At 39.2% G+C, this 15,857-nt stretch overlaps 1 protein-coding gene across 1 annotated transcript in view; it reads left to right on the top strand.

Moving 5' to 3' along the window:
* The first annotated feature begins 672 nt into the window (after window positions 1–672).
* The window catches only part of ACAD11 (acyl-CoA dehydrogenase family member 11), a 70,618-nt gene continuing 55,433 nt past the window's right edge, over window positions 673–15,857 (top strand). The window contains exons 1-4 of the mRNA XM_015568070.1: window positions 673–876; window positions 10,709–10,808; window positions 13,034–13,159; window positions 13,684–13,879. Coding sequence (XP_015423556.1) covers window positions 728–876; window positions 10,709–10,808; window positions 13,034–13,159; window positions 13,684–13,879 — 571 coding nt within the window. The 5' untranslated portion in view covers window positions 673–727. The remainder of the gene's footprint in view (window positions 877–10,708; window positions 10,809–13,033; window positions 13,160–13,683; window positions 13,880–15,857) is intronic.

Here is a 15,857-nt window from a genome sequence, read left to right as displayed (position 1 = left end):
CGCCGCCGCCGCCCCCCCACACTGACAGGGTTGCTGGCCCGTAAGGAGTATCTAAGGCGGCACCCGTCCCGGCTCCCCTAGCCCAGGACCTGCTCCCAGCGCCTCACAGAAAGACACGTCTCCGCCACTCCCGCCGGCGTCCCGCGGTACCACTTCCGGTTGGAGTCATCGCTCCCGTCAGAAACACACACACACACCACACACACCCCTTCTAACTTGTCTCCTTTGCCGGGTCCTAAGAGACCAGGCCTCAGCAGGGCCGAGGTCCTAAGCGTCCAGAGCGGGCGGCCGGCGCTATTGCCATGTCGAGTGGGCGGCTCAAACACCAGGAACTTTTATTCCTGGGCTCGAGGTCCAAACGGACCCTTTTCAGAAGCGGACGCTATAGGTCTTCCGCAGCAGGTGTAGAGGTGGCAGAGGCTCTGCCTTCTTATTTGCCGGTCGCGACGGACGCGGCTTTGCTGTCTTTAAAACTGAGGTCTCCGATTCTGAGGCTGACTGCTCGTTTAAAATCCAAACAGGAGAGCGGTTGTCCGGACATTTCCCAAGCGGAGCCGGAATCACCGGGATTCCGCGGGCCTGTGCTGCTCAGCAACTGTGCCGAACTCGTGTGTGATTGGCTGGAGCCGACCGGGCGCAGGCGGGCCTCGCCCCAGGCCACGCCCACTTGGGTATAAAGTGACCCCTCCCGGCACTGAAAGTACCTGTGGGTTTCGCGGCGGCCGTCATGGAGAACCGAGCCTCCCGCGAGCCAGAAGCCGGCGAAGTGCTGCCGCAGCACAAGTTCGACTGCAGGCCCTTGGAGGCCTACCTCAGCCTGCACTTGCCCGGCTTCGGGGCCGAGCCCGAGGCCAAGCTGACCATTGCCCAGTACAGGTATCGCCACTAGCCTCCTCCAGTCGAAACGAATCTGTGCGTCGTGCTTTTCTCCCTTTGCCCCTGGGTGGGTTCCCGATGCCCCGCCGCCCCAGTTTCTTCTCCTGCAATGACACACTCTGCAGGCGGGAGCTGGCATGGCATTCGGGGAATTTCCAGTTCGTGGGCAATTATGGAAGAGGCCCTAGTCACGATTCCAACTATGAGAAGGAATCTCCGTTCAGGGATGCAATTCTGCACCTCGGGGATTCACTGAGGCTTGGAAGCCCTGTGGGGTATACAGAGGCCTTCGCTCAACTTTTGTTCTATAACCATTAACTTTTTTCCCCCTGAGAAACAAGTGTTACTCCTTTATAATTGGCCATATTCTCGGAGGCTGGCCTAATAGCCCCACCTGGGGGATTCGAATTCTAATGGTAGATCTTCCACTTGGCAAACCACACCGCCACTTTGGGCTGTAGTTCTGGGTGCTGGAGGGGAGCCCTGCAGGGCCTCTAGTGTTGCATAAACTCTCTGAGAGCTAGTTTCCTAACCTGTAACAAATACCCGGCTGTTCTGAGTAATCCTGATAATTAAATGAAGTACAATAGGTGAAAGGATTTAAACATGGCAACAGAACTATATACCAGTGGCATTTATCACTACCATCTTTATTCCTGATTAGAGTTAAAAAAAAAAAATAGTGGCAAAGGACCTGGATAAAAGAGAGTTTTGAGGTATAATTCAGGTTTAAGGCACGTAGTCCCAGTAGACAATGGAGGATGAAGGAGGAGGTGGAATAAAAAAACAGCTGAGGTTTCTAGCCTAGACGTTTTGTGTTGTAACAAACTAAAACAAATCAAAGTTCAAATTTCCACGAGGCCACTTGCTGTGGAAATCTGGATGGTGATTTAACCCTTTTGAGCATTGAGTCCTCCTTTGGTAAAATAGAGTAATATGTATCTCCTAGAATTGTTGGAGAATTATCTAATTGAAAAATACCTAATTCTGAATTAGGTTGGATGTTAAAATAACCAGGATTGTGCTTGTTAAATGAAATCAGTTGTGGCGTAAATAGTACAGGCATACCTTGTTCAATTGCACTTAGCGTTATTTCACTTCACAGATGTTGTGTTTTTTTTACAAATTGAAGGCAAAATCCTTCCACCAGCAAAAAGATTAAAACTCACTTTTATTGCAGTTGTCTGGAAACAAATCTGCAATATCTCTGAGGTATGCCTACATAGTATATGGATAGAACTATCCCACAAAAAATACATATTTCCTTCCAGAACACATGAAAAAGTTTATGAAAATTGAAGACATGTTGGGCTACAAAGAAAGTTTCAAAATTTCTGAAGTGTCAATCTTAAAAAAAATTCAGAATATGAATACCAAAAGTTTATAAATCAACTGAAGAAAGAGCTATCAAATACATGTTTAGAAACTAATTGATTCATGGATTTAAAAAGCCAATAATCTACAGATAATAGAGAGTTTATCAAAGTTCAGTATGGAAAAACTAACAAACCAATAAAATGTAATCTTAAAATGTATAATTAATAAAAGCACCAAAAGTATAAATTGCCTAGATATTAATCTAATAAAATCTGTGCAAGACTGTCATAAAATTTTATTAGACTTTTAAAAAGAATTAAACTGACAGATGACAATGTTCATGAAAAGAAAAATTCAGTAGTGCATTTTTCCCCAACTTATATGTATAGATTCAGCACAATGGCAATAAAAAATCTTAATTTTTTCTCTAATTTGAGAAATTACTCGTAAATTTTATGTGCAAGAGCAAACGGCCAAGAATAGCAAAAACACTCCTGAAGATGAAAAGTAGGAAATTTGAATTAAGAAGGCATGATATTAGCACAGAAATAGACCAATAAAATCAGAGGGTCCACCAAAACGACCCAAATATTTATAGAATTTTGATATATGGCAATGCTGGCATCAAGAATCAGTGTGTGTACAATGAAATACTATGCTGCTGTAAAAAAGAAACAACTCTTACCATTTGCAACAGCACAGATGGACCTGGAGAGCATTATGCTAAGCGAAATAAGCCAGTCGGAGAAAGATAAACATCATATGATCTCACTCACTTGTGGAATATATGAACATAAACTGATGAACAAAAATAGATCCAGAGGCATAGAAACATCGAACAGACCGTCAAACCTCAGAGAGAAGACAGGGGAGGGGAGGGGAGGGGTAAGAGATCAACCAATGTCTTGTATGTATGCATATAAGCATAACCAATGGGCACAGTAGCAGGGGTGAGGGCAAGTGCTGGGGGGTGGGAGTAGCTGGGGAGAGGTCAAATGGGGGGAAAAGGAGACAAATGTAATACTTCAAGCAATAAAGAATTTAAATTAAAAAAAAAAAGAATTTGTGTGTAGAGAGGACTTTTCAATAAATTACATAGGTATAATTGTTATATGTATGAAAATATTGAAATTAGACCTTTTCATTACCTCACAAAGTTCCAGGTGAATTCGCGTTAAAGGTAAAACTAAAACCATTTGGAAGTCATATAGGAGATAATTGTTGACTTTGGAGTAGAGAATAAATTCTTTAAAAAGACAAAAGACTCCTTAAAGAAAGTGAAATTAAAAAGAAATGTTTGCAATATATACGTATAATGGTTAAAAGGTTAATAAACAGAATGTATAAAGAACTCCAATAGCCCAACAGAAAAACGGTTAACAGACTGGAAGATGCTCGAGATCACTGCACCTCGAGTATTCAGTGAAAGGCAAATTGAAACAATGAGATACCATTTCAGATCTCCATATTGCCTTTTTTAAAAATCTGACAATTTCAAACAAGTGGCTGGGTTATGGGGCAACAGAGACTCATATCCACAGTTGGTAGGAATGTGAATTAACTACTTTGGAAAACAATTTGATATGATCTTTTAAAGATTTAAATGGAAAAATAGACATGCCTCAAGACACAGCAATTCTTTTCCTAGAGGTAATCTACAAAAATGTTCATTGCACTGTTTGTAATAGCAGAAATAAAGGAAATGACACAATGTTCATCAGTAGCAGACTGGATGAATAAATTATATATATGATGGAATACTATACAGTGAAAATGATTCAGCTGCAGATATATACAACAACACAAAATTTAAAAAATGGACAAATAAGCAGTATATTGTTTAAGGGCGTAAACTTCAAAGGAAAGATAAATTTAATAATCAGGACAGTAGTTACTCTGAGGGGAGGGGCACACAGGGCTTCAGAGATAACAGTAATTTCCTTAAACTGGGTACTGAGAACAATGGTGTTTACTGTGTTATTTACACTACAAATCCTGTAACTATTCTTTTTTATCTATGCAAATTTGATTTTAGAATTTGTGAAAATCATTGGAAATACAAAATATTTAGAATTAAATATTGAAAGCATTTAATAGCTCAATACAACAAAAGTTGTGTTTTGCAGTTACGTGTCTAATATGTGCATGGCATCGCTCCAATCATTGGAAATATAACAAACAAAAAATCTTGCCTTCTTGGAATTCCTCTTCTATTTGAAGAATACAAACTATAAATAAACATTACAGTGTAGGAGAAGGTGATACATACTATGGAGAGAAATAAAGGAGAATAGGAAATGTTTGGAGTAGGGAGCAGGAAGGCCTCATTTGAGAAGGTGGCATTCAGCAAAGACTTGAAGGAGATGAGGTTATGAGCCATGCAATTATCTGGGGGGAGAACATTCCAGGCAGAGGGGGGACAGCAAGCACAAAGGTTCTTAAGTGGGAGTGTGCCCAGTGTGTTGAAGGAATACAAGCCAATGTGACCAGAGTGGTGGAAACAAGGAAAACAATGGTCTGTTGGCCATTATAAAGACTTTGGCCTTTACTTTGAGTTGAAATGGAGAGAAATTAGGGTTTAGGGGACAGATGGGGGACTGAGTTGTCTTTTTAGTCTCTGCCTGTTGTGTTTGATTGACAGGGACAAAGTCAAGGAAACCAGTTTGGGGCAGTGGTCCAGTTGAGAAATATTAGTGGCATAGACCAGGATGGTAGTGTAGAATAGGTGCAAAATGGTCATAGTCTGGGTTTATTTGAAAGGCTTTACTGACTGATCAAATGTGGGAGATGAAAGAAAAAGAGACAACTAGTATTCCATTTTGTCTTGGTAACTGGAAGGATGGAGTTACCATAAAATAAAATAGAGGTGATTATAGAGAAGCAGATTTGAGGCTAAATGTCAGATCTCCATTTTGGAATGTTAAGTTTCAAGATGCCTTTTAGACATCCAAGTGGGTCTGTGCGGTTAACAGATATAAGTTTGAGGATCAGGACAGAGGTCTGGACTAGACATGTGCATTTAGTAGTCATTGACGTAGAGATGGTATTTAAAGCCATTAAATCATAGAGCTTACCTAGAAAATGAGTCTGCATAAAGAGGTCTAGAAACAGTCCTAGGCACCTCAGTGTCAGGAAGATGTAGAATCAAGGAGGAGGCTGCAATGGAGTAAAAGAAGGAATGGCTGTAGAAGTAGGGAGAAGTCATGGTTTCATACCATAACAGTATTAGTGGCCTTGAAAAAAAGTAGTGGAAAGATCTGAATGAAAGCTTGATTGAAATGGGTTTAAGAGAAAATAGGAGAGGAACTGGATCAGGGAGTGTAAACTCAAGTTTTTCCATAATAAGGGAGTAAAAATGTTTTAAGTAGAGGGAGACAGGGAATCAAGATAAGTCTTTTAAAAAAATATATAGCATGTTTGTATATGCTGGGTGCCAGTGATCCAGAAGAGAGAGGGCAGTACAAAAAAAAAAAAAGGAAGAAGAAGAAGAAGCCACAGGGGCTAACTATTGGATGCAAAAGCCACCAAACCAGGATACCAGTGATCGAGAGAGGGGAAAATTGTTCAGGAGAGAGTGGAATGAAGTCGAGTAGGCAAGAGTGGGCTGGGATCTAATTCACAAGATGTGGGAGTCTCCTTAGATAGGAATGTGAACATTCTACAGACTTTGCAGGGAAGACACAGTATATGGGCACAGATGCTTGTGTGCAGTAGATATGGCAGTGTAAGTGTGTAGAAGTTCTCATCTAATTGCTTTTGTTCTCTCAGTGAAATAGGAAGCTAGAGTCAGCTGAGAGTGAAGATGGAGGAAAAGGTGTTGGAAATTTGAAGAGGAGAATTTGTGAAATAGTTACCCAAGAGCATGGGAGATTAAGTAGGCTAAAGAAATATATTATGGTTGCCACACAGGGTTCACTTTGAAGTTCATGGTCATGAATTGGAAGCAAGAATATTTATTTTAGTAGATATTATTGATACTTTGCCCAGATTCTTTTGGATCCTTTTTATTATTTCCATGTACACTGGTTTGGTGGCTTTTTTGTTTGTTTGTTTTGTTTTGTTTTGTCTTTATACTGCTCTTGGCATACTGGAAGCTCCTTTGCCCTGAATGTTGCAATGCCCAGGATGGCCCTTAACCAATGACTGTTGGGTTCAGAAGTATGAAATGCTCATTATTCTTCATTTAAAGATATGACAACTTTCAGATATAACTTACACTGCAAATATTTTTCCCATTGTTTTTTAGAGAGAGAGTAGAAGGGATGAGGGGAGAGAGAAAGAGGTAGAAAGAAAGCTGGGGGGACGTTGATGTAAAAGAGACCAGGGATTGGGGGTGGGGTGGGAAGTGAACCCAAAACCCAGGTACCTGCCCTTGGTCACAAATTAAATCTGAGGTGTGTGGGCCAATCCTCTAACCACTGTGAACAATACTGGCCAGGGCCTTAGGGGATATTTTGCCTCTGTGCTTCTCATCTCCTGCTTTGTACATTTAAGTCTCTTGGACCATTTACTCAATGTTTTCCATGCTCAAACACTATGGCATCAGTCTTTTAATCTTTGCTTTTCTTTTTTTTTTAAATATATTTTATTGATTTTTTTTTTACAGAGAGGAAGGGAGAGAGATAGAGAGTTAGAAACATCGATGAGAGAGAGACATCGACCAGCTGCCTCCTGCACATCTCCCACTGGGGACGTGCCTGCAACCCAGGAACATGCCCTTGATCGGAATCGAATCTGGGACCCTTCAGTTTGCAGGCCGACGCTCTATCCACTGAGCCAAACCGGTTTCGGCAAATCTTCTCTTTTCTTGATCTCTATCTACAGCATACACATTTGAGATACTATTGGCATCAATATCACAAGTTACTTCAATCTGTACAACCTATAGGCTGCAGGAGGGATGTCTGTGAGTTCAAATTTGCCACACTGGTTGTTATCCTTCACAGCGCTCATTCAATTTCATAAGCCTGAATGAACACACAATTGTCAGAACAGATGGCGAAGGTCTAATTCATCTTGGCATGAACTGTTGTATTACACTTGATGAGAATAGTCATTACTTCACCTATGGTTCAATACCAAAGGAAAAGGTGTCATATCAAAGAGCAGCAAATCCTGAATATTTTCAAATCTCTAGTCAAGGGACAAGATGGCTGCCTACATAGCTGCAAACATAAGTAACACCCTTATCAAGATTAATGCTTCTTCAATTTCTTGCTATTGAAAACAATCTTGTAGGGTTTTCTAAGTTTCTGAATTATGGAGATGCTGCTTATTAGGATGAAGTCATAGGCCTAAGACTTGTCTACCATGATGTGAGGAAGGGATTAAAAACCTTTTCTTCTTCTCTGCAGACAAATTAAGTTAGCTTTCTAGCTCTGTTATTCTGGAAACTTGCTAAAGATGGCATTTCCAGGCAACATTACTTACGGTAAAAAATCATATCTAATTGATCCAGTGCGTCTGATCTGGAAGGCCTATGAATGAACTACAAGTATCTGGTGGGATGCTTTGGGTTTGCCTAAGTACAATGAGGGCTCACTACTGGTCATGCTCCTTGCTAGGACCCTGGAAAGGGTTCCCAGAGGACTGCTACTAGAGGTAATGGCTCCTGTGGAGCATGAGGCTTCTAAACCAGGTGGAACCCATACTCATCCATTGTGGTCTTATTTCTTGGAACCTGAGCTATCACCAAAGGGACAGAAGGGTCATAGAATAAATCAGAAACTCATCTGCTACTGCCCTGCTAGTGTACTGTATTTCCATTTCACATGCTTCTAAAAGAGCTAGTGCTGGGGGTTGCCTGTTAGGGCCTTTTGAAATTGATTATGTAGTCAGTCTTATTCAAACATTGAGTGTTCCTAATTGTACACTTAAATGCAAAGATTTCATTTTGTGATTTAAGGTTGGACAAATAAAAAGTGCCACCTCTTTGGTTATAGATCAGAGGTCCTCAAACTATGGCCCATGGGCCACATGCAAATACAAGTATTCTATTTGTTCCTGTTTTGTTTTGTTTTTTTACTTCAAAATAAGATATGTGCAGTATGCATAGGAATTTGTTCATAGTTTTTTTTTTTTAAACTATAGTCCGGCCTTCCAACAGTCTGAGGGACAGTGAACTGGCCCCCTGTTTTAAAAGTTTGAGGACCCCTGTTATAGATTAACACATTTCTTTCAGTACCAAATATCTTGTCCAAATCCTAAATAAAAGTTATGACCATTGACTCATTGATGATTCTTATATTGATTTCATCAATGGGTTCCAGACTATATGGAGGCCTGATGCATGGAGTGGTTAAATTTAGCTGGTACTGTGTTCACAGTATTAGTGATGATTTTCCCAAGGTGGGCCTTTCTCTCTCTCTCTCTCTCTCTCTCTCTCTCTCTCTCTCTCTGTCTTTGTTAGAACCTAGTCAGAGGAAAAGCTTTTAGTTTGGTGGGTTTCAGTTGTGTTTTTTGTATGTGGTGTTTTGAGATAAAATTTATTACACAAAATTCAAAAATAAATATATAATTTAGTGGCTTATATTAGCATATTCACAAAGTTGTATGACCATCACCACTATACATATATTCCAGAACATTGCCATCTTTCCAAAAACCCTTACCTTCCAATCCCCATCCACTAGCAGCCACTAATCTACTTTCTGTCACTATGGATTTACATATTCTGGATATTTCATAAAATTTGAATTATATAATATGTGGCCTTTTGCAAGTGGTGTTTTTTTTTTTCACTTAACATAATGTTTTCAAAGTCCATTCATGTAGAATGTATCAGAACTTCATTTTATGGCTGAGTAATATTCCATTGTGTGGCTATATCACATTTTGTTTATCTGTTCATTTGTTGATGGACATTTCAGTTGTTTCCACTTTTTGGCTGGGGTGAATAGTGCTACTATGAATATTATTGTACAACTTTTATGTGGGAAAATGTAGGTTTACAGTGGCAAGTACACAAAACACAGAGTTTATTTTTTTAATCCTCACCTGTTGATATTCTTCCATTGATTTTTTAGAGTGGAAGAGAGAGGGAAAGACAGAAACATTGATGTGAGAGAAACACATTGATTGATTGCCTCCTACACGAGCCCTGACCAAGGCCCGACCAGGAGGAGCCTGCAACAGAGGTATATGCCCTTGACTGGAATAGAACCAAGGACCCTTCTGTCTGTAGGCTGATGCTCTATCCACTGAGCCAAACCAGCTAGGGCATGTTTATTCTTGTATTATTATTTATTCTTGCATTATATAGTCTTATATAAACCTACCTTTGCCCAAATGTTTTTACCTTGGAGTGGAATTGCTGGGTCATATTGTAATTCACATGGTAACTTTCATGGGAAACTTAGTTTTCAATTATATTTCACCTGGGTCATTTACCATCATGAAAGGCCAGTGCTTCATAAATGACTGCATCATCAAAAATACATTCCATCAGATGCTTGGCACTAAAAAATGTTTTGATAAGGTACATTGCAACTTGATTCTTTGGATCATCATGTATAAATTGTCTCATGTCAAGATAAACAACATAGCTTGAGGTGGTCCCATTTCCTGACCATTGGTAATGATCCCCACTTTCTTATGCTAAAAGACACCAACACAAAATTAGATAGTGCCCAGATCAGTGCTCTTTGATATGATTGTTGGGAAGGATGGGTTTGGCTTGTAGGAGAAGGATGATGCTATGCCCAATCTGACCTCTTGTTCTTTGCAGATGGAGGCTGGAGGCCTAGGTAGAAACTTAGAAGGAATAATTTTATTTCACTTTCCTTTATTAGCTGTTACCTCAGGGATTGATTCTTCTGCTTGTTTATTTTAAGGCCTCGCTCATGCTGTTGGATTCTTTAGAAGTTGGGCAATTCTCAACTGCTCATATAGTAAATGAAGGTATAGATTGGATGGTTTTGATATGGTAGCTGGAGCGTATTTCCTTAGCGTATGTGAGAATTTCTATTCACCTAGTGTGGAAAGCCAGTGCCCTGGTGTCTGTGAGTTACTGGAGCACTGTTGCACTTCCCTAGTCCAGATATCCACTCTAGTATCTTGCTTATCAGAATTCCCATTGTAGAGGGCTGTACTTGGGTACTGACCTTGGAGATGCATATGGGTTTATCTTTCCAATGGCAGATGAGGGGACACTAACCCAGCTATTCCAGCATCCTTTAATTAAATTTCTTATGGATCACCTCCAGTTGTTCTTTTCCCAGCCTTTCTTTACTTAGATGTGAGCAATGTCTAGGGGTACTTCTGATGAAACTCATGATTTACAGGCAGTGAGTAAAGTCCTCTTTCTATGTGAGTTACAGTTTCTCTAGCTGTCACTGTGTTGCCATCTGCATTTTATCATCCCAAACTCATGTTCTGAGCTTCTGGCAGCACCACTCGGCTTTACAACATTGAAATGGATGTATTTTCATTTTGTGTTTCTTATGATATTTCAGTAGGATTTGCGGAAGAAGGAAAAGAAATCTTTGTAATTGACCATTTCTTTTCTCTTGTCTAGATCAGGACAGTCCAATCCAACCTTTTATCTCCAGAAGGGCTCTCAAGAATATGTACTCAGAAAAAAACCACCTGGCTCACTTCTTCCTAAAGCACATAAGGTGTGGTAATGATACCTTATAATACAAGTGCAATAATACATTCTTTGTTGATAAATAAATGCATTTTATACACACAAAAACAATTTAAATTGCTTTTTAAAGTCATGTCATGATTATTAAATAGCAGAAAATTCATTTTATTTCTTAGATAAAAATTTCGCTTGAATTGTATTTCCCATTTTTGTTTTGAAAAAGGACTTGAGGCTGAAATTAAGTCTATAGGCTATTAATATCAGGCAACATCCAGTCTTTATATGGATTTCATTCCTTTTTGTATAGTTGGCTAGGAATATAGTCATTCAGTGAATATTTTCAGTGCCACTCATTTATAGATACTTTGTACCTTGATTCTATATTTAAATTATGTTTTTAAAAGCACATTACATCTTATAATAATATCTATTCACTGACTTATTGTAAAATATTTGCTATAACAATCCCCTGATCTTTTGGTGATAAAAAGAAATATTTGAATATCATTTTATAGTATTCTCTAAATACTAGATTTAGTGAGAATTATAAAATATTTTTTTAAATTAAGGGATTCTATTTTCAGAAAACATGAATTTTTAGAGAAGAAAACAGGAGAAGAAAGAAATCAAAGTCCTGGAGAACATTAATATTTATGATTATAATAATGTATAACAGGTGCTTCCCAGGCCCAGCTGACTTCCCGGGCCTTTGAGGGGTGGGCTTAATAGCATAGTAATGGAAAATGCTGATTCTGACTTTCTTGGTCCCATATCATATTCCCAGACACATGAAGTAACTTGGATGCTTAAGATAAAAAAAAAGTTGGGTAACTTTTTTTTAAATTCTTACCTGAGGATATGTTTTTGATTTTTAGAAAGGAAGGGATATAAAGGGAGGGGAGGAGGGGGGAGGGAGGGAGGCAGACATTGATATGAGAGAGAAACATTGATTGGTTGCTTCCCACACACACCCTTACCAGAGATCAAACCCACAACCTGGGTATGTGCCCTGATCAGAACCTGCAACCTTTTGGTGTACAGGATGTTGCTCTAACCAACTGAACCACCCAGCCAGGGCAAGTTGTGTATGAAACTTAACATGAATGAAGGAGAATCCCTACCTATCCAGAGATTTATGCCCCAATAAATAGCTCTACTTGACTCTCTTTTTTATAACATCCTACCAGAAGACACTGAACACAACATAATGTTCTCAGCTCAAGGATCTGGAGTACATTGTTTCAAGTCCTTTATTTTTCCCAGATCTGCATTGAAAAATAGCAGTGCTCCCATACTGTAATCCACTTTGTGACTCTCTAACCCACCACCATCCCACCCCACCCTATTTCCCAGAACCAAGGTGGTTATAAACACTTCTTGGCACTGCTGGCTTCTCTCACCTTGGTCATAGGTTTACTCACTTCCCTGCTCTAGTTATTGCAGCAGCAGCTGCTTTTTCCATGCTGTCAAAGTGAGCTGCATGGTTTCTTCTCCTGAGGAGGGATCAGGAGCACCACTGGGCAAGGGGACTTTGCTTGCAGATGAGTTGGCATCACAGTTCTCTGTAAACTGTGTCCTCGGGTCCTGAGTGATAGCCCATACACATTAGCTCACAAGTAGTTATTAAACTGTTCTGATCGAGGAGGCCCACTCTTCTCACTATCTTCTTTGGGCTCTTGCTTCAGTGCCAGCTTGCTTCTTGTTGCCTCCTTTCCCAATAGTTATCTTGAGCTGTACAGCAGCCTCAATTCCCAGGAAGGATCCCCATGCCCTGCCTTGGACACAAGCACCTCCATTGATCTCCAGAAGGAGCAGTTGATTTTTCCTTCTCCCAGTACCCACTGACCCCCCAGCATCCTGGAGCTGACTGTGCCAAGAGCATTAGAATTGAGACTTGCCTGCGCCCCCTGGGGAGACATGAGAGAGACAGAGTGAGCCAGTGATCAGGAACCTGCTGAGAACAAAGAGATGTTTATGATGATACCTGTGAAATATTGTGATCAGGATCTGTTGCCTTCATATATCCAGAACCAGGATTAGGCTCCATGAATATGCCTATCCTATTTAGCATAATTTATCATGTTTTAGTGCTGGCCTAATTTAGTGCTGCACAAAACTACATTTAAGGAAAATAGTAAGGGAACTATTATCCTGTAGGTCATTTAAAAATTTAATTCTAGTCTTAATGTTAGCTCACAAGTAGTTATTAAATTTCTATGTTTCTGATTTGTAATAATCTATCATCCTATTTAGATTGATAGAGAATTTAAAGTCCAGAAAGCTTTGTTTTCAATTGGATTCCCTGTTCCCAAGCCTCTATTGTACTGCAGTGATGCTTCTGTCATTGGAACAGAATTTTACGTGATGGAACATGTGCAGGTAAATTAACACAATCTTTGTTATTCTTTTGTTTTCAATTAAGAAGTTAGATGTTAACAAATGATAGTTTATTAATCATTTTAGATCATTAGTTTGTTTTGCAGACTTTTAATTTGAGCACAGTATTTTCCTCTAGGTGTCAGTAAAGAGCTATATGTAATGGCAATACCAAAATTGTCCAGAAAGTGAGGGGAAAAACTCCAAATTATAAATCAGTCCGTTAAGGATGATACATTTAAATTGTTTAAAAGCTTTTTATTTTTGTAAAATATAACTTGAAAGTCGTTTTTGTCCTTTAAGTTCACCTTGGCATATCTTTGCATTTTCCCTTTGGCATTATATGCTCTTAAATTAGACATGTTTCACAAATGAACATTTTTCAAGTATATTCTACAAATAACTTCTTTTGGTTGGAAAACTGTTATCCTTTTGTTTTGTCGGCAGTAGGGGATGGAGAAACTGCAAAGAGTTAGTATGAAAAGATTTATTTTGTTTTAAATTATCTATTGTAATTGCTTTCACAGGGTCGAATTTTTCGTGACATCACAATTCCTGGAGTTAGCCCAGCAGAGCGCTCAGCCATATATGTAGCCATAATAGAAACCTTGGCTCAGTTACATTCTCTGAATATAAACTCATTGCAGCTGGAAGGATATGGTATAAGTGCTGGGTATTGCAAAAGACAGGTAAGGAATCCACATACAGAGCTCTTTTCCTCAAGTCCTGAAATAATATACATTATTAGTCAAAATAAAAACCCATTACTTTATACTTTTCTGAAACTTGGCTTTAACATTTAAAATATTTTCTTTAAAAATTGATTTTAGAGAAAGGGAAGGCGGGATAGAAAAGAGAAAGAGAGAACTATATAAGAGAGAAACTTCATCAGTTGCCTCCCACACACACCCTGACTGGGGTTGAACCTACAGTCTGGGTATATGCTCTGACCAGGAATCGAATTGCCACCTTTTGGTGTATGGGATGAGGCTCTAACCAACTGAGAAACCCAGCCAGGGCAGCTCTAATATTTAATATTAGCCTTCAGTTTGACTTGTTTTAAACATAAAATAACTTTATATTCTTGATCAGATTTTGTTTATCAAACTTCTGAAAGGGATAGAATGTACATGAATGCAAATTTAAAACTGTTTCAGCCTTTTCACTTACTTTACCAACATATTTTATACAGTTTTTCCTTTTTAAATTAGGTTAACATATTTATTAAGCATGACTATGTTTAATTATATGTTAAGTACTGTGTTAAATATCAAGAAAATAGAAATAAGTTCTTTTCCCAATGGAGTTATGGTCATTTTAAGAAACCTGTACATGAATTTTACATACATGAAACTTGAAAATGGTATAAAAGAGTATGTAATCTAGTAGTAAGTTGTTTGGTACTCATCACGAAAGCTTTTCCATTCAGATGGTAGATATCAGTATACCCTTGCTTAAGTGGGGAAAGCTTCCTGAGAGAGATATATCATACACTGTATATTTAAAGAAGAATAAAATCTAGAGTGATAGGGAAGAGATGGTGAGCATTTCAAATCAAAGGAGCAGCAAGACCAGATATGTATGGGGCTGTTTTCCTTTGTACACATGTCTTTTTGAGGGAGTTGAGGGGAGAGAAAAGAGAACTAAGGTTTGGAGAGTACTCACTATATGCCAGATCTTTTTCATTTTTTTAACAGCCCTAAGACATAGGCATTAATGCTCCCATTCTGCAGATGAGGGTACAGGTTTTCAGGTCTTAAAACACAAATAAGTGGCTTAGGCATAATTTAAACCCAGGTTCATATGATTCCAAACAAAGATCTTTACTGCATTAAATTGAACAGAGATAACCTTGAGGAGTGGAGAGACAGTTATAAGCAGGTAATAATATGGTCTTAGTTGATGGAGTACTTTGAGAATAGGTTGATTTGTTTACATTCGTGTCTAAGAACAATAAAAAAGTTTTTACACTTCTCATACCTGTAATACATTTAGAAGATTCTATGGGTAATAAGAAAGAATATTTAAATTAAAAGTAAAAATCTCCCTTCTTTTAGCCCCATATTTCCTTTTTCAGGGTTTGCTTCTTGTGATCCTTTCATAATTTATTTTTCTATCCTTATTTGTGTGTGGGGCCGAAGGGGAAGTGTAGTGTGTGTGTGTGTGTATGCGCGCGCGCACATTCTTTTTTTCTTCCTCAAAATAGTTGCTTAATAAAAAAGAAGAGCCAGCATCGCTTGATTCCTAGGCCAGTATTCTGTTTGTATATGTGATAAAAAATCCATGCGAGCCCTAGCTGGTTTGGCTCAGTGGATAGAGCGTCGGCCTACAGACTGAAGGGTCCCAGGTTTGATTCCAGTCAAGGGCACATGCCTGAACTGTGGACTCAATCCCCAGTGGGGTGCGTGCAGGAGGAAGTCAATCAATGATTCTCTTTCATCATTGATGTTTCTCTCTTTCTCTCCCTATCCCTGAAGTCAATAAAAATATAGTCAATAAATTATTCTTGCGTTGCCAGTGTGGCTCAGTGTTTGAGTGTTGACCTATGAACCAGGAGGTCACGGCTCGATTCCTCTTCAGGGCACATGTCTGGGTTGTGGCTCAATCCCTAGTGGGGTGTGCAGGAGGCAGTGGATCAATGATTCTCTTTCATCGTTGATATTTCTCTCTCTCCCTCTCCCTTCCACCCTGAAGTCAATAA

This window comes from Myotis davidii, unplaced genomic scaffold (assembly GCF_000327345.1).
Source record: "Myotis davidii unplaced genomic scaffold, ASM32734v1 scaffold962, whole genome shotgun sequence".
NCBI classification, from domain to species: domain Eukaryota; kingdom Metazoa; phylum Chordata; class Mammalia; order Chiroptera; family Vespertilionidae; genus Myotis; species Myotis davidii.
Note: the sequence above shows the minus strand (reverse complement) of the source record. Positions and strands in the feature narration are given on the sequence as shown.